Here is a 19,143-nt window from a genome sequence, read left to right on the forward strand (position 1 = left end):
GGTTTGTCAGTGAAATATCAGACACATTTTTGTTGCATTTCCATTTGTACCAAGTGAGAACAGTGTTCCACCTCAAGAAAACACATGCAAATGGTAAAATACTAAAGGAAAAAACATCACTATCAATACGACAACAGAACCAAAAACAGAAATGCACTGCAAAGCATAGACTTCAACAGAAAAGAACACAAAAAAAGTGACAAACCTGATGTAGTCATTGTTCAGTACTTTATAGAAATGCACTTTTTTTGGGGACATATCAGCAAAAATTATAGTTTACTGGAGGAACAGTTTCAAGCATAAAATACAGTTCATTCATCAAATACCTGTTGTGGTTGTTGCAGTGCATTTTCTTGCTATGTGTCATGTATTTGGTGTCATGTATTGACTTAAGGTACTATTTTTATGACTTGACTTAGACCTCATGTTTTTGCCTTACCTGACTTGGCTTGGCTTTGACTTGCTACTGATGACTTGACACATCATCTTGATCAAGAACCTAATGGCAGATTTATACCAATTGGCACCAGTCTGCAGAATAAATTTTTGCTTTGACCGGGAATTGACTCCATTTCTTCTGCATTGCAGTTCGAAGCGATACCTATTGAAGTGTATCTCCATTGGTCTAAAGACTGACCTATTTGCTATCTGATCGTCTTGCTACTTTTTGGGATGTGACGTTTCCATCTAAGTTTCAGGGTTAATTAAGATTAAAGTGTATATTGTGTTGTGAAATATGATCGTAATGCACAGTATGTTCTGTAAACAAAGCAAGCAGAAATATGACAATTTGGAGAAGGATATCATGTATGTGTATATAGCCTCCCCCCTCCATTTTTTCTGGATCTGCCACCCCGAACCTATTGTCATAAGGCTCTTTTCCATTGATTGTCAAATTTAGCAAATGTAACTTTCGCATAAAAATTTACTTAATGGAAAACAGACAATTTTGCCAAAAGTCTCATTTTTCAATTAAAAGTTTTTGCGTTGGTTAGAGGTGGTTTTTCAGGTGTAGCGCAAATGGTATATCATGCAAAACTGCAATGGAAAGAGCTTTTTTCATAACTAGAGTCAGGCGAATTAAAAAAACGGATGTTGACGTGCGTTACAACAAGCGAAGAAGAAGAACCATGTTGCGGTATGTGTGGACACACCAGGAAACCCAAACATTTTTTAATTTAGTACGAGATAGAGGAGTAATATATAATAATAATAAATACATCTGTAAATTAACACCATATTTACGTTCGTCGCCATGTTTATGGAATGACTTCTCGTGTCATCTCGCGATAATAAACAAGTCCTCACATTTGTGATTTAATGGAAAAAACCAACATTACGCACTTCTGCGTTTTCGACATTTAGTAAATACTGGTAAAGTTTTGCGCAGATGTCCAATGGAAAAGTGACTCCAATTGAAATAAGAGACATAGAGGGAATGACATAGGTTTAATATTTAACACCACTCATCGTTGATCTTTATTAGAAATTCTTGTAACTATTGGCTCAATTTTTCATGTCGGACAGACCATCAGAAGTTCATATGACTCGACCTGTTACTTGGGTTAAGACTTGAAACCTTGTCGTTGCTTGTGCATGTGTGACTTACTCAGATCTGTGGCCTTTATTCAACATTGTCCTCGTCATGGAAGAGTCTGTAAATATGCTGATGTTACAGGAAGTTTGGGTCCTGAGGAGATTACAAACGTCTCCTTTGAGTCACAAACTGGAAAAGGAACTTCTGCTTTTTTTTTTTTTGTTTTTTTTCTTTTTTTTTTCTTTTTTTTTTCTCTTTTCTCTCTCTCCTTTTTTCTTTTTAATGGGCTCAGCTGGCTGACAGGCAGCTGTCTGTACCGATAAGGCAGCAGCCGACACCAACTGTACTCCCAGTCATCATTGCCCATTTTTTTTTAACACTTTTGCTTGTGTATCCTCTTTTATTTGGACATTTTACCAGGGAGTATCTCACACTACAAAAAAAAAAAAAAAAAAGCAACAAAGAAAAAAAAAAAAAAAAAAAAAAAAAAAAGGAAAAGGAACTTCTGGTCAGGACTAATGGTGCCTTCATGTCTTATGGGAATTATGGTAAATACTAGGTACAAATTTGAAAATTGCCCATGAACGCCCTCTAGTTGTATTTTCCGCCAGAAAACTGTGAAAATACACAAGCTGCTGAGATGAAAATAACCTTTTCAAATGGTGGAAAGCAATGAGGGATTCATCATGATAAACAACACTTCTATTAACTTTCTGCTGCTGTTAGCTAATGATTTTGCACATTTACACAGTGTGCATAAAACAGTAAAAACAGAATTAACACGTTCAAAACTGTTTTACCCAGGTAGCAGGTCACAGTAAATTGTATGTCAGCCATTTTTCTACAAAAGTACTTGAACACAATAACCTCGTTATTTCTAATTCACAAGTGGAAAGGTTCCTCTTCCTGATAGCATGTGAAGGCAGCATAATACACAGAGCTTTGGGGTAAGGTTGTTATCAAAATATTTGTAAGATAGAAATGCATGCATATTAGTCTGTAGTTGTGCAAAAAATAAATATTTGTGAACTCATGAATGAGTTCAGTCGTACATAAAATATATTGTGTGTATTTTATCTGTCAGAATAGAAATGAATGAGTTTTGACAAAAATTACAAACACGAAATGCAACTTTATGATTGCACTTTCTCCATTACGAATACGAATTCACCAACGTGACTCTACTGTCAAAAATACGTCACCACTTTACAGGCATTATTTATCAAGCAGAGGATGCATCGATTTTACAGATAGTGCATGTGTTCAGGTTCCTTCTCTGTGGTCAGAAAAACATACAAATAGTTTGATTTGACCTGATGTCATTCTCTGACTGCGTCGGCCATCTTGTACAGTGATCCTGCCTGATCTTAGGTTGATCTTGCCGTGGAAAAGGAACCTGAACTCATGCACAGTCTGTGGAATCGATGTATCTTCTGCTGGATAAATAATGCCTGTGAAGTGGTGACGTATTTTTGACATTTGTCACGTTGGTGAATTCGTATTCGTGATGAAGAAAGCGCAATCGTAAAGTTGGATTTTGTGTTTGTAATTCATGATGTAAAAATGTTTTCATTCCTATTCTGACGGATATAAATATACACAATACATTTTATGTACTGTACTGTACTGAACTCATTTAAAGCTGGAGTAAGAGATCTTAGAAAAACAGTTTGAGCAAACTACATTTTGAAAACACTCAATTCAAAAGTCCAAACCCCTTTTTTCAGACATCCCCCCGAAGCCACACCTCCAGAGTACTGGCACGCACAATGCTTGTTCCTGATGGTTCACGAGTGCTGCACAGCAACAATTCGCTGGCCCCAGCCCCAACTCGGGCTCCAACCCCGGCTATGGCCCCAGCCCCAATCCATGCATACCTCATTCAGTCTCCTCCAACACCCCCGCTCTTACAGAACAGCCCCAGTTCAGACCTATCTGACTAATGTTACATTTCCTACTGATTTATGTTAGTGACAAAACAGTTTGCTGGTGAACTTTCCATCCTAATAGAACTAATATAGCCAAGCTCTGGCTCTGGCTTCGTTCCCTGTACCAGTGCTCCAAACATCTGAGAACACACGATTCATGCACGAAGAGGGGTACGCACAGAGGAGGGAGGGACAAATGACAGTTGAGTTTGATAGACATATCACTGTTCAATCATTTCCACTGGGCGCTTAAAATGATTGGATGGTGTTTTTTCAGTCCTGTTTGTTCCACAGGTGACTACATTTTTTTTTTTATTTTTGTGTTAGTGCCGGGGTGTCAAGCTCATTTTAGTTCAGGGGCCAGATTCAGCTAAATTTGATCTGAAATAGGGCCGGACCAGTGAAATAATAACATACTAATATAGAAATAATGTCAACTCCAAACTTTTCTCTATGTTTTAGAGCAAAAAAAAGTTAATTTACATTATGAAAAGGTTTACGTCCACAAACTATCCTTTCAAAAGATGTGAATAACATGAACAAACTGAAAAAATAAGTGTAATTTTAACAATATTCTGCCTCAGTTTATCATTTACACATGTACATTATAACTTACATATCACAGTGGATCTACAAACACACAAAACATTGAGCAACAGGCAGAATGTTATTAAAATTATACTTGCTTCTCTTAAGACATTTCAAGTTATTCACATTTTTTTGCAAAATTATACTTTGTTTTAGTGTAAATACATGAAAATATTTACATTTACAAAGAGAAACATTTGGAGTTGTCATTATTTTTATATTATTATGATGATATTTTACTAGTCTGACCCACTTGAGATTGAATTGGTCTGAATGTGGAACCTGAACTAAAAGGATTGTTAATATCTTAGTGTAATTTTTGAATGTCACAAATTCATCCCAAGGGCCGGACTGGACCCTTTGGCGGGCTGGATTTGGCCCCCGAGCCGCATGTTTGACACCTGTGTGTTAGAGCATTTAATTAATTGGTTACAATCGGGGTGTGAAGGGGATTTTAAGCAATATAGTAAAAAAATGCTCCAGGAAAACATCTCACACCCCACCTTTAAGAGTTTACAAATATATTTTTTTTGCGCAACTGTATTTATTTTTGTACAACTACAGGCTAATATGCACACATATCTGTCTTATGCACATGACTATTTTGACACCTTCCTTACCCCATACAGAGCTAACTGCTAAACCTGACACACATAACTTAATTTTTAAGTATTGTTGCGTGACTTATACTGATTTTATTTAACCTGGGAAGCTTGAATTTCTGCCGATGAAAAACTGAAACCACTTGAATTATCGACTTCACATGTGGGCCAGGATCAGGTCTGAGAGAATCCCTACCAGGAGGTGTTTTTACCAGAGATCAGCTGGTGTTTTGACTAATGGAACCCAGTTGATGGGTTCACTCCCTGGCTCTTTTTCACTTGACTACATTTATGTGAGAAAGCCTGTGTGTGGGTGGCGGATACATTCAACTCCTGCAGAGAAATCAGACGGTCTAATTTAACATCTTCAATACCACATAAGGCTTGTTCATTGACAGACCGCCTGCTAATTCCTGACATGGCAGGGGGTCACTTCTGCTCCTCTGGACATGAAAACACGTTTCAGTTTGACCTTGTTTGTCTGAAAATATATTCACAGCGAGAAAATTGTGATTTATGCCGTTTTTGAAACAGGTATTGGGCTAAAATACTACATGGCATTGACTTGGAATAAAGAATAGGATAGTAAATAATGTCTTGAATCATACATAAACTATCATGAGAATCTTCACTGTTTGTAGCACTCATTTAATCCTATTTTATTGCAGCTTTTTTCCATTTTTTTGTGTCATTTGAAATATTCTAAACAAAAGGGACCCTATGTTTTAGCTTTTATTGAAAATTTGTTGCCATTATTATTACTTTTTTTTTTTTTTTTTTCAGTTCCAGTTACTATTAAGAGATGTTCATATTTTAATCCAACAGGAGAGAGAAATCCAATTAACGTTTAACCCAGAAAGACCCAAACATCCACCGTCGACCTAAACCATCTACTGATCTAAACTGTTTAATACCTGTTGATCCAATAATCCTATCAATACATGTGAATAATTGGTGTAAAATACAGTTTGTCATCTTTTCATGGGCATCAAATATGACCCATTTGGACGTTCAGAGGCTCCGTAGTGAACATGGAAACATCATCATCTTCTACAACACTGATTCACCAGTAAAACCTATGGAGTTGGATCAATGACAGTGGATGGAAACACTTGATTTATGTTCAGTTAATGATAGATTTGCTGAAAAAGTCCCTTTTTCTTCAGTTTTCTCTGTTTGCCGTATAATAACCCTCAACTTTAATCTGAGCTAATATGAACATCTTCATGATCAGTAAATTAAATATAAGAAAATACCTGATTTATGCTGATAAAATGCAAAATACAGAGGATAATATTATAATAAATGGTGATAAAGCTCTTTGTTTAGATACAGAGAAAATTTCATTTGGGAACTGACACAAAAGTAGCACTGGGTCTTTAAGGTTAATGTGTTCAAATCAACGTAAAAACACCAAAAAGTTGCACAGAGATGTTATTGTGCACACAGCAATATTTAGTAACACACAAATGAGGGATGAAATCAAAAATGTCACGTCTAGTTTCCAGATTTCAAGTCCAAACAGAGGACAGAAACCTGGATATAATTAGTGTTTATGAATCAGGTTTCTTTCTTCTTCTTTGGTTTCTTTTGTCACTCACTGCTCTCAGGGGAAAAGTGCTAAAAATGATAGGATTGGTATCATATGCTCGACCCTGAAACCAGAAGTGCTGCTCTGATCGGTGAATAAACACGCAAACACACTTCAGTCGGCTCTTCCATTAGTGGCTTCGAAGGGGAAAGTGGTGGAAATAATCCTCACACAGTTGCTGCTGCGTCTGTCAAATGTCCATTGATGGATGAAATCAAATTATGTTCATCCATTTATCATTAAAACTGAGTCTTATTTACACACTAGACTAGTTTCAGATTACCGTATATATTTGTTTGGTTAAACATATTTATTCTAAAATGCAGAACAGTCTTTCTTTGTAAGTTGTGAGTGAAAAAGATTCTTAGATCATATTATCTCAATAACAGTAACATCATCTCATCAGACTTTGTTTTATTTTATTTTATACCACAGCACAATAAAAAGTATAACAAGTAAATATAATATATGCAACAGGGGGTAGAGTAAGTTATGTAAAAACTGTGTTCATTTCTGTGTTGTATGACAGTGGCACAATAATAGAGATAAATTCCTTTGACTGATCAAATGTCTGCAGTGTTTTCATGTCACCCAGGACTACTGAGGTAACACCAAAAACCAGGAACCATTCTTTCCTGCAGGAAATCAAAAATGTTGAGTACAGTCGTGGCCAAAAGCTTTGGGAATGTCACCAATTGATTCTTTGATTAAAGTTGATTTATTTGTGAATAAAAATGCTTGAAGTCTATATAATACATGTAGAAATGTTAAAAAAAAAAAAAAAAATTGTCCATAACTGTAGAGTGAATGTGAACAGTGGAAAAATGTCCCTAGAGACTATTTCTGTTGAATAATGGCTGAAAAATTATAACTTTTGGAAATCAAAAGTCATCACTTCATGATTTTATCTCACTACACAATTATGTACCATAATTAGTGTATGACTTCTTGATTTTTTTTTTTCTTTTTAGAATAAAGTCATAATATTTTGAGAAAATATCACAATTATACAATAATAAAGTTGCAATCTGATCAATCAGCCGCTACATATCTGAAAATAGACAGTGAGCTGGACATTTCACTGGGTTTACAAAGATGGAAAAATGTGGAGCTGGGAATTTTAATCATGGATGTGATTTTATGAAAACCATTTTATATTGTGAAGAAGAAACATGTCACTCAGTGCAGCAGTGAGCCTCAGAAATGTGTTTTATTCTGTTTTTATTCACCTATATTAAGGTTTAAATGTATTCACTGTAGATATTTGCTCTTTTATTTCCTCAGATTTCCATTCCATTCCATTATTCTGTCTGATCAATGTGTTATAAACATGTGAGACCTTAAAAAGAATGAGCAGAAACAACACAGTTCACTGCCCATATGTTGGTTTAGTTTAAAATTTGTTGACAATAGCTGATGTAAAGAAAAACATCTACCTTGTCCTTTATCAGTCCATGGAGCAGAATCTCACGGAGAGATCAGCGCATTTATAGTCCACCTCAGATAAAACATGTCAGTTCATGGTTTAGTCACAATAAAACAGTCAAGTGGACATCAGCAGGTGAACACAGTGAACACGGTTCTGCACAGCTGCACACCTAATGCTCTGTAAAATGCATATGAAGACGAATTATTGACTCATACACAGTCATGCTAAATATTCTCATTTAAAAAAAACCATGCTTTTTTCGAGAAGATTAACATATGACAACATCATAAATTTATATGAAAAAAAATAAATAAATAAAAAAAAACTTACATATAAATACTTGTGTAAAACTGTTGGTCCATAAATATGAAAAATAAACTACATGAGGGGACACTAAACAGCAGGTTCAGTGATTGAAGCCCACTGCTGATAGTCATTAATGCAGATGTCTGTTGCACATATGCACGCAATAATGTACAATATGATACACTTTAGAGAATAAAGTACATGTGTACATTGATTATGACAGTAATATACATCTGCCTGCAGCCTAGATAAAGGTTCAAAGACTGTAATAATAACAGGTAAACTGTTTTAACCTGTAGCAGCAAACACAGAAACACTTAAGTTTCCAAAAACTATTTAAAAAAAAAAAAAACTGCAAACCCTCAGAAGCTTTATTTATACGTCACAGCACTGACAGAAAAGAAAACTGACATAATTCCAACTTGAAATTGTGTAGGTCTGTCTTTTTGGACAACACAGGGTCTTAAAATCTTTTAAATGTTGAATTTATTAAGATTAATTTTGAACTTAATCATAGAGTTTGGGGATAATACAAGTTTTCCCACATCATCCACTAATCCAGGTGAAAAGGGAAAGAAATAAGTATAGTTTTCTACAATCCTTTTCTGACTTTTTTGTTTCTTCCCTTAACCTTAACTCATCAGTGTTTATTTGTCGCATTTTTTTTCTTACTAATCTCTGAGTTTCACCAGTGAGGAAAAAATTTTGTATTATACTTTTTTATTCACTTGACATCAACCCTAACTGCAACATCAGCACTTAAACCTCCACTGAAACCTAAGGAATACCCTTTAATATTGTACAGAAAAAGAAAAAACCGTACCAGCAAATTATTTGGGTGACTGTTTTCTTATTTTAGGAACATTTAATATATCTATATAGTATTTTGAGGAGGGGATTCTGGAAAAGTTTTTTTTTTTTTTTTTTGCACAGTTGTGACTTTGATGCCATCCTCATACCTGTCAAACGACTGAAACTACACATTTTCAACAGTGAGCAGGATGTCTCAAATACATTTTAACTGTTATTCTAACATGAATATTAACAGATTACTCTACATACATGATCAAAAACATATCTTTTAAACTCGGGACAGACTGACTACTGGCTTTGGCTAATCAATCATCACTGATGGAATGTTTTAAAGTATGAGTATTGATAAAAGTTAAATTAGGTGTACTAATCCAACCAAATGTGACTAATCTTTTCAACTGAAAAGAACTGAAAGGAAAAATTATAGCTAAAAATGGATAAAAACTCTCCTATTAAGGTTTTATACAGATATTTTGATATTTGTTCCACATTTATTGATTACTTTGTAAAGCCATTTGGATTTATTTTATGTATTTATTACTTTGACATAGATTATCAGGTCAAAACTTATCTTGTATCTTTTTTTTTTCCCAGTAAAAGATTAACTCATATATTAACTTCAGACATGCAGAATACATTTCAATATTATCATTTTATGAGGAAAAAGCAGGGGTGATACCACCCTATTAATCAGCTACCAGCTTTTTCCTAGTCCAAACTATTGTAATCACATCAGCCTTTAAAAATACACTCTGTACTAAAAAAGACATTGAGCTGAACAATTTCCCAAAAGAAGTTGAAAAAGGACTTCAGAGCTACTTGGCTAAACGTGCTACAACACCAGCAGGAAATGAACAACTAGAAAAGTGCAACAAAAAAAAAAAACAAGACAAGAAGAAACACAGCATTGATGAGTTTTATTACCACTAGAATATTCCATTACAATAACAGAAAAGAAAGGGAGCTTGATCTGCCTTGTACAGATCTGATGAGATTGTGTGTTTAACAGCAGAAGTGTGTTTAATGGTGTTTGTATGTTGTGTCATTGTGATTTCAGTTTCTCCCACTGCTCTGGTGTCAGAGTCTTCTGTTCAAATGCATGAATCACCTCCAGCTCTTTGGCTAAACACGCATTCACCATCCTGTGAACACAAAAAGCACAGCTATGATTCATACATGTACAATGACAGCAGGGTATCTGGGCCTAAGCATTTAAAACTATGACTAGACATAGAATAGAAATAGAATGGAAACATTATAATAAGAAAAAAAGACCGTGTATAGGGCTCTGCACCATGCATTTAAGCAAACAGAATTATTTCTTGCAAAATCACAAGTAATTAATTTTCAAGATAATAGTACGTAATCATATAGCATTAGTAGAGTATTATTATTATTTCCACAATTACACTTTTTTAATTGACTTAATTCACATAGCACTGCAACATAATTCTTATGATCTCATTTAAACAAGAAATTCCCATAAAGTGATGCTAATATCTTTGGTTACTTACATACACAGTCCATACTTCAATATTGTACAGTTGTGATTTTCTGCCATAAACAGAGGTTTACTGTACCTGTGTCTCTGTAACAGCTGTTTACCCTCAAACTGGGATGACACAACCAGGGCTTTGAAGCTGGTAGAACATTTGTTAGATGATGTATCTTCCACCTCCTGGAGAAGAAGGAGACTATACTATTATTGCACAAAGTCATGTATGTAGGCTACTTGCAATTAAACAGCATTTTATTATCCACATATAGTCAGGTTTGTCAGTAATTCTGCAGCAGCAAAGCAAAACTAAAACTTCCTCCATTATATTACCATCCTTAAAATCACTCTACACATTCTGATTAACTGATCTTGAACATATATTACATTTGATGCATAACAGTTTAATCTAGAACCATAGATCATGTTGTACAAGATCAACATACTGGCTAAAATTTACTTAGGGGGTCAAATGAGTGGCCATTTTTGCCAAAAAAAAAAAAAAAAGTTGTAAGAAATGCATAGAACTGTGTTGAAATAATGCTAATACATTTGTGCACAGACTACTGATATTATTTGACAGTGGAAGCTATATTTTCAGAAATACTGGATTTTGAATAGCACGTATATGTGAAACCTTTTGCTGGTGGACGGACGTGACATTACCCATGATGATCTGGTCAGTACCAGTACTTTATTACTAATAAACTTATATACTTACGATTGCTAATTATCCTCTTATTCATAAATGTTAGTATTGTGGATCTGAAACAATAACAGCTGACACAAAAACACAAAATGTGGCAGTGGATGGATGTGACATGGTTGTTACGGATCCCATCATACTGATGCTCGGCAGCCATGTCACCGTTTCCACAAATGATCCCTGTGCAAAAACTAGGATCAGAATTATTTATTGTATAGTTTATCATCATACTAAAGAGTAAATAACAATATAGAACTGTTATTTCTTTATAAAAATGCTTATCATTAGAAAACTGTTGATTTAAAAAGTGACGTGTGACATTCTTAATGTATGTATTGGCGTAACATATGCAGGATGGATCAGCACCATACTCCATATTGAACCTGTAAAAATAAAACGTGATATGTAGGATAGAATCTTGTTAGAAAAATTGGGGAATCTAAAAGAATAGAATATTTGTTTTTCTGGTAAATTCAGTTCAAATATAACTTGGCCATTTGTGACATGAAAATATAGCATTAATTGTGATGAAATTGGACATTTTTGACCTGAAAACATAGTTCATATGACCATCAACATGTTGCAACAGAACTGAAATCCTGTAAATTTGCATAACTTGCATTTACCAACACAAAGTTCCTTTGGGGATTCACTTATATTGATTTCTTATGCACAAAGACATAAATAAGACCTCTAAGCAAATTTTTGCTGATATATATGTAGGTTTGCTGTCCTATCCTGTCTGTTTCATGAGCTCAGAAAAGGCATGTTTTAAAGTTTGTGACATTGTATTTTCCAGCAAATCCGAGAGGGTTTTTAAATTTATTTAGCTTAAGAAGGAGGTGGATTTTGACCTCAACCCATAGAGGAAACATTTCATCCTTGAGTTTATCACAAACATTAAAAATATAAACACATTTGAAGATATGTAGTTTAAACTGTAATCTGAAAAGTAAGTAAAGGTATCAGACAACTGCTGTGGAGTAAAAATAATAGTAAGTACTTCTGATGTAATAGAGTAGAGGGATAAAGTACAACTAACAAATACTAAATGTGTACTGAAAAAGGGAAGTTGAACAAATAACCATCCCATCATTGTTTTTCCCCTTACAGGACAAGCATTATCCTAATTCACTGCATGTTTTTCAGCCACAGTTACAGACACACGTAGGACATGAACACTACAGGGTGTCCCATAAGTCTCCATACATAGGAAAAATAAACGTTTCTTGACATAAACCATTTTTATTTATATAATATGCTCTATATAACTGCCATTTTGTTGGGAACACATTTCAATGCGTGTCCTCCACTGCTGAAGAACTATAAAGAAGAAATATAAAGAAATACATGTTAGAACCATATGTATTACGTCTCCTATGTATGGAGACTTATGGGACACCCTGTACATTCACCACATGATGAGACTACATGTGACATTTTCTCCCAGAGCTGCTCCTTTAACCTAGCTAACACAGAACCATGCAGTGTAATGCACCAATATAAAGGCAGCTCTATTTGTTAGCCACCTGCAGAACTGCTACATCTGGTCAAATGTATAAAACCTCATGATTGTGTTCCAGTGTCAAAGCTTCTACTGATGTGCAGTTTAACACTAATAATAGGCGGAATGTTAAATGTAGTTTGGCATAATTACACAGATAATAGACCAAAACCTACCACGTGCACCGCTTCGAGCTCCTTAATGAGTTTATTCCGGATATGATCCGCTGTTACAGCCATGTCTTTACGAACAATAGAATAACTGTTTTTAGTCAGATGATAAAATGAGATGTGAGCTGAATTTACAAAAAAAAAATTGACGTGTATAGTTCACAAGCAGGACACCGGAAGTGATATATTTTGTGTTCACGTTCAAATTTCACTTATTCTAAACACTGCAACAGTATAGATAAACAAATACGTATTAATAATAGTTTTAATAGAGGAAAGTTTTATTACCGTAAATTTTGATTGTATTCAGCAATTTAATCACTGATATCGATCAAGAAAGTGAAAATATGTCACTGACCAAACAGAAAAACCCAACAAGAACGTCCAATCACGACACGGTATTGATAACAACGTCCAATCACATCCGACAGCAGACACAAAGGGCGGGATCTACAGTTTTGAAGCAGCGAATCATAACATTAGAGGTCCTTACAGAATGACAAACGAAATATGTAGTGAGATTAATATAAATTTACAAATCAATTAATCGTTCAGCAAATTAAAGCATTATTACACAGTTTCTTTCGAGAAAGTAATTTTATTCATCCCAGATAAAACAATAAGTTCTCCTATGTAACAATATTTTGTCAGGCAAATTATTGGACATCTAAAACAGACACGGTTTGTTTACATGTTACTGACAACCATGGCTCAATCCATGGATGATGACCGGAGTCAAATTTTCGAAAATTAGGCGCATTACTTGTCTTTATGTGACCCAAGATAGTTAAAAAGGTACCCGATGATGACAGTATACCATTTAAATGTCTTATATTGAAGGTTTAGTGCGTTACTACGATAAGCATCAGTGCTAAGTTTAGGCTAGCTAACAATATGGGAGTCTTTGTACAGCAGTCACAACATAACGAGGTTTATATTATATCTTCTTTCGTATATAATAGTGTTCGTCGTTTAAAATGGTAGTTGAAGTAGAAAGCTTCTTCGGTGTCTACATGCTGTACTGCATCAATCCGAAATTCAAAGGTCGTATCTACATCGGCTTCACTGTGAACCCTGAGAGAAGGATCGGACAGCACAACGCCGGCCGACACAGAGGGGGAGCGAAGAGGACGAGTGGAAGAGGACCATGGTACACGACACGACAAACATATGATGATCTTATGACCTGTGATGCATTAGTGTACATTAACTAACACCACAGTGTAAAGCAGGGGTGTCAAACATGCGGCCCGGGGGCCAAAGGGTCCAGTTCGGCCCCTGGGACGTTGTTGCAAAGTGCAAAAATTCCACAGTCTTGAATTGAATTAAGCAAAAAAAAAAAAAAAAAAATTATCTTGAATTAAGGAAAAAAATCTTGAATTAAGCAAAAAAAAAAAAAAACTTCAATAAGTAAAGAAAAATCTTCAATTAAGCAAAAAAAAAAAAAAAAAAAATCTCAAATTTAGCACCAAATCTTGAATTAAGCAAAAAAAAAACAAAAAAACAATCTTCAATTAAGTAAAAAAAAAAAATCTTCAATTAAGTAAAAAAAAATCTTGAATTAAGCCAAAAAATATCTTCAATTAAGTAAACAAAATCTTGAATTAAGCAAAAAAAAATTCTTCAATTAAGTAAAAAAATCTTGAATTAAGCCAAAAAAAATCTAGAATTAACAACCTAATTTTTTCCCCTTTGTTTTAGTGCAAAAAATGACATTAAATTATGAAAATATTTACATTTACAAACTATCCTGTAACAATAAAATGTGAATAACCTGAACAAATATGAACAACCTGAAATGTCTAAAGAAAATTAAGCACAATTTTAACAATTTTTCTGCCTGTTCCTCAGTGGTTAGTGTCTTTGTAGATCTGATCCATAATGCACATGTAGAAATAATAAGTTGAGGAATAGTATTTTTAAAACTGCACTAAATTTTCTTACGTTTTTGAATTTAAATTTCAGTTTTTTGTTGCTTTTTTTTTTGATAGTTTATAAAAGTAAGTATTTTCATACTTTAATGTTTTTGGGTTTTGTTTTTTTTTACACTAAAACAAAGACAAAAATTTGGAGTTGTCATTATTTATAGGTTATTATGTTATTATATATAATATATAATGAACATAAATAACAATATTTTTACTTGGAATTTGGGAAAAATATTGTCAGTAGTTTATAGAATAAAACAAAAATGTTCATTTTGCTCAAACACATACCTATAAATGGGAAAATCAGAAAGTGATAATTTTGCAGTGGTCTTATTTTTTTCCAGAGCTGTATTAAAAATTTTTTTTACTTAACTAAATTCTGAATGCTAAACATTATTTTCTTGTTTGTTAAGGGAGATGGTCCTCATCATCCATGGCTTTCCATCTGATATTGCTGCACTCAGGGTAAGTATTTGTGGTTTTTGTGCATGATCTAACAGCTATATCTGAAGAGCTGGAAATGCTCTAAATATTAGAGGTGGAACATTTTAATCCTGCTTGTATTGGAAACACTTTTTTTCACTATACTATGAGAAATGGTTAAATAACCATTAGCATCAATATACTTCAATGCGGTAAACAGTTAATGGTAAGGACATGGAAAAAATGTTTATAACATATTGACATATTCATAAAAGAAGTAGGTTCTTCATGTGGGGTTGATTGTTTAATGATTTTATCAGTATCCTCAGGTGGGTAGATTTTAATAGTTCATTGGCTTTAAGACCAAAAATGCAGACAAGGTGCAGGTTTCAGTTTGTCAAGCAGAATTGAAGCTTCTTTCTTGTCATATTCCACAGTCATCTGATACTATTTAAGGTGAACTAGTCTGAAGCTTGAACTGGGAGAGGACTTTTTTTTTTTGCTTTTTTGTGCAGATACAGTTATTGTGTTTCAGGAGAGGAAAACAGAATGTATTTATGACCAATTAAAAGCAGCGTCATGTTATTTCTCTCTCAGTTTGAGTGGGCATGGCAGCACCCTCACTCGTCCAAGCGGCTGACCCATGTCTCTCGGCGCTCCAGAAAGGAGTCAAGTCTGCAGTTCCATTGGCGTGTCGTATCCAGTATGCTGCAGGTGGCGCCATGGAACAGACTGCCGCTTACAGCTCGTTGGCTCAAACAGGAATACAGGATGGACTTTGAGCCCAGTCTGCAGCCTCCTCTGCACATCCCCATCACCTTTGGGAGTGTGAGGGCCAAGAAGAAACTGCCGGCGGTGTCTACAGAGGAGCAGGAGGAGACGAGGTGCTGTCTCTGCAGAGGGATAGTCAAGGTAGAGTATTTTATTTAGTGGCTATGACACACTGAAAGATATTGAACACCAAAAGGAGAGAAAACGCAGAGCATAAAGTCTAAATAACTTTTCTGTTTTCCCCAGGCATCAGAGAAGCTGAGCTGTTTCCACCCATCCTGCAAAATGACCAGTCACCTCATCTGCCTGGCCAGACACTTCCTGAAGTCAGAGCCATCCCATCTCTTACCAGTCGAGGGCAAATGTCCAGCCTGTCATCAGTCAGTGCTGTGGGGGAGTCTCATTCGCCATAAACATGGGTGCTTCAGGGATCTGGAAGAGACCACAGCATCTACATCCCAGGTAAAGGGTGGGGAAGTATCATCAAATCAAATATTAACTGGGGACAGATAGATGGCAGCGTATTTAATAGTAACACTGTACTGATAATAATGTCAAACAATCTGTCTGAAATATGTATACAGAAATATTTTTGACTAAAGATAATTAACTAAAGATAATTAAAGTATAAAATGAACTGGAAGCCCTTCACATGGGTCTCATGAAAGATAGAAATATGTTGTTTCTGATTTCTAAGACAATTTTCAGAAGAAGAAACCTGGGAGATAAAAGCAATTTGAGTCTGAGAAAAGGCAAAATACAGAAGTAAAATGAGAGTTACTGGGACCGAGTGTTATACAGTCAAAAGACTGACTGCTAATAAAGTGTTACAAGTGGAGAAGAAATTGTAGACAGACCTTTGTCTCTTTGTGGGCCAGTATTTCCTCTGCGTCTGTGCTGTGAGTCACTGTGGACTGATGAGACCTGAAAGGCCCCCGTGCACTGCACATGTGGCATTTCTTTGTTGAACAAGAACAAGACGTCAATTTTTTTTTTTCAAATCAAGACCAAACTCTTCTGCTGTATGAAGGGTCTAAATGAAACATACAAAGAAAATGACCTGAATGTGTCAGTATTATAAAGTCAACTTTCAGAGTTATAATCAAAGTAATCAAAATGCATCAATAAAGGACTAATTAAACCACCTGGTTTATGAAACACCTGCCATTAAGGTAATTTGTTACAGCTATGCTGCCTTGACATGTTGAAAGAGAAACTGAAGTACATCAGACTTTAGCCACTTTTACAGAGATCCCGGGAAAAAGGTGAGATGGTGATCCCACCTTTTTTCCATCACTGACCAATTTACACAGCCAAAGCAGTAACAGGTGAGACAGGCTGGACTTTTACACAGTGTTTTACCTGCGTTCCGGAATCAAAGGGGTGGTGACGCAGCACAGTGTACAGTGTGACGTATAACTTGCGAGTCGGAAATACCCCGAGCATAGAGGTGTTGCTAACCTCTCCAGAGTCTTTCAGCGTTCCACAAATGTTAGCGTGGATAGAGTCCTCCACCCGAAGGGACAGCAGCTGGTGGATCTCAGAGTCTCCCCAGTTCCACGTCTTTCTGGTCTTGTTGATATGTTTGTTTACTGTACTTGGCCTGTGCTCATTTTTAAATCCCCCTGGCATGGGGGTCGCGCACATACACATCATCAAAACGTCACACTTTGGTTGCGGAATGAAAGGTATTCCCTTTACGTAGTGTTCTGGAATCATGATTCCAGCTTTATCTCAGCTCTGTTACTACCTCCAGAGGCGTTACAGAGGTGGAACCAAATGATCCCACCATTTCATTTACACAGACGTCGTTCCGGAATAAAGGCGAAATATTCCCATAACAGAAGTGCTGTGTAAAAGGGGCTTATGGTTTACATGACTAACTGCAAAGTGTTGTAATATATAAATGTAAATGTCAGACGGCTAAATCTTTGTCTTGTCTGATCTCCCACAGAGCCACTGGGCAGATGAGCTGCAGATATGACAGAACTGTCCTCCTTCATGAAATGTGATACTAGAAAACATAGCAAAGCATTATGTAGCTTTTTTTTTTTTTAAATGTAATTGAATGTCCATTTATGTTTCATTATTGTAAAACTGATCATGAAGTATCACTTTGACAACTTACATGCATTTTAAGCACCAAATGTCTGAATTATTGATGCATTTTCTGTATACAGTCTACTTTCACCACTTTTTAAAATATATTGTCGCAAATAAAATATGTTTTAATGTTTTTTAAGCGTAAACGGAATTAACAAAAAATATTTAAAATAAATTAAATGAATACAGCGGCCTGCACAATACACAAAATACACCTGAAAGTTGCCGTGCCTAGTCTGTAAACCACAAGAGTGTATCAGCAGGAAGTCATTCAGTTTTCGGTATCTCAGGTGGTCAAGTAAAGACAGCTGTAATGACTGTGTTTAACATGATTCAATTATTGCTGCTGAAGTCAAAATTTTATGCACATTCTAAGATACAGCTCATCCTTGTCATCTTTATGGCTTCATTTACATTGTTTTTTTTTTATGTCATTTTGATGCAGAAATTAAAACAAATAATTGTGAATCTTGGTGCCATCTTGTATTTTATTGTTTCTGATTGTTAGTGGCAGTGACAAAAAGTAAAGAATTACTATGTGATGAACATTTTCACATGAACAATCAAAGTTCTTATTAAAAAAGCATTTATGTACATTATTTGTAAATTTTTTATAATATAGACACACCTGTACCATAGTGATGCGATGATAATTTCAGTCAGAAAACTTAAAAAGGTCAATTATAAAACTTTTTCCTGCTTGTGATAAAGAAAAATGTTCTAAATATGCACACATACAAGAAATGTAAAGAAATCTGTTAATATCAGAGTATGTTTTTCCTAAAATCCTGAAATGATAGCTAAGTTTACTCTGTTTTTTTGTACTAAATGATAACTAAAGTCACATTTTAGCTGTGATAAAAAGAAAAACGCTATTGACCGTAAATCATGGGATGTGTTCATGACAGAGTAACTATGACTAAAATACTCACTTTCATATGCTGTCTGATTTTACTAAATGCTAGTAAAAGTAGCATTTTAGCTGATAAATGATTAAATGGTTAAAATGAATAAACACATATAAAACATCAAATACATATATTAAAAAAATATCCTGAAATGTGTTCAAAGTTACTTTGACTAGAAATACTGACTCAAATTTCTATGGTAATGTTTGCTTTTAGTAAATGCTAAAAACTGATAGCATGTGAAAAATAAATCTGTAAACACATTGTATGAAAAGTGTTCGAGCCAAAATAGTTTTAACTAGACTGGTGATAAAATGAGCACACATAAAAAACATATAAAC

General features: G+C 34.9%; 2 protein-coding genes across 2 annotated transcripts; one reads left to right on the top strand and one right to left on the bottom strand.

Moving 5' to 3' along the window:
* Positions 1 to 9,694: 9,694 nt before the first annotated feature.
* zgc:112271 (bolA-like protein 2) lies at positions 9,695 to 13,029 on the bottom strand. Its single transcript, XM_030161617.1, has 4 exons — positions 12,958 to 13,029; positions 12,676 to 12,740; positions 10,375 to 10,472; positions 9,695 to 9,936 (listed from the first exon to the last, which is right to left on the bottom strand). The coding sequence occupies exons 2-4, from the start codon at positions 12,736 to 12,738 to the stop codon at positions 9,837 to 9,839; spliced, it is 261 nt and encodes an 86-aa protein (XP_030017477.1). The 5' UTR covers positions 12,739 to 12,740; positions 12,958 to 13,029; the 3' UTR covers positions 9,695 to 9,836.
* A 326-nt stretch (positions 13,030 to 13,355) lies between these two features.
* On the top strand, positions 13,356 to 19,143 carry slx1b (SLX1 homolog B, structure-specific endonuclease subunit). Its single transcript, XM_030162630.1, has 5 exons — positions 13,356 to 13,819; positions 15,011 to 15,062; positions 15,618 to 15,932; positions 16,038 to 16,253; positions 17,746 to 19,143. Exons 1-5 carry the CDS (start codon positions 13,647 to 13,649, stop codon positions 17,773 to 17,775), a joined length of 786 nt encoding a protein of 261 aa, XP_030018490.1. The 5' UTR covers positions 13,356 to 13,646; the 3' UTR covers positions 17,776 to 19,143.

The sequence above is a fragment of the Sphaeramia orbicularis genome, chromosome 18 (assembly GCF_902148855.1).
Source record: "Sphaeramia orbicularis chromosome 18, fSphaOr1.1, whole genome shotgun sequence".
In the NCBI taxonomy this organism is placed as follows: Eukaryota; Metazoa; Chordata; class Actinopteri; order Kurtiformes; family Apogonidae; genus Sphaeramia; species Sphaeramia orbicularis.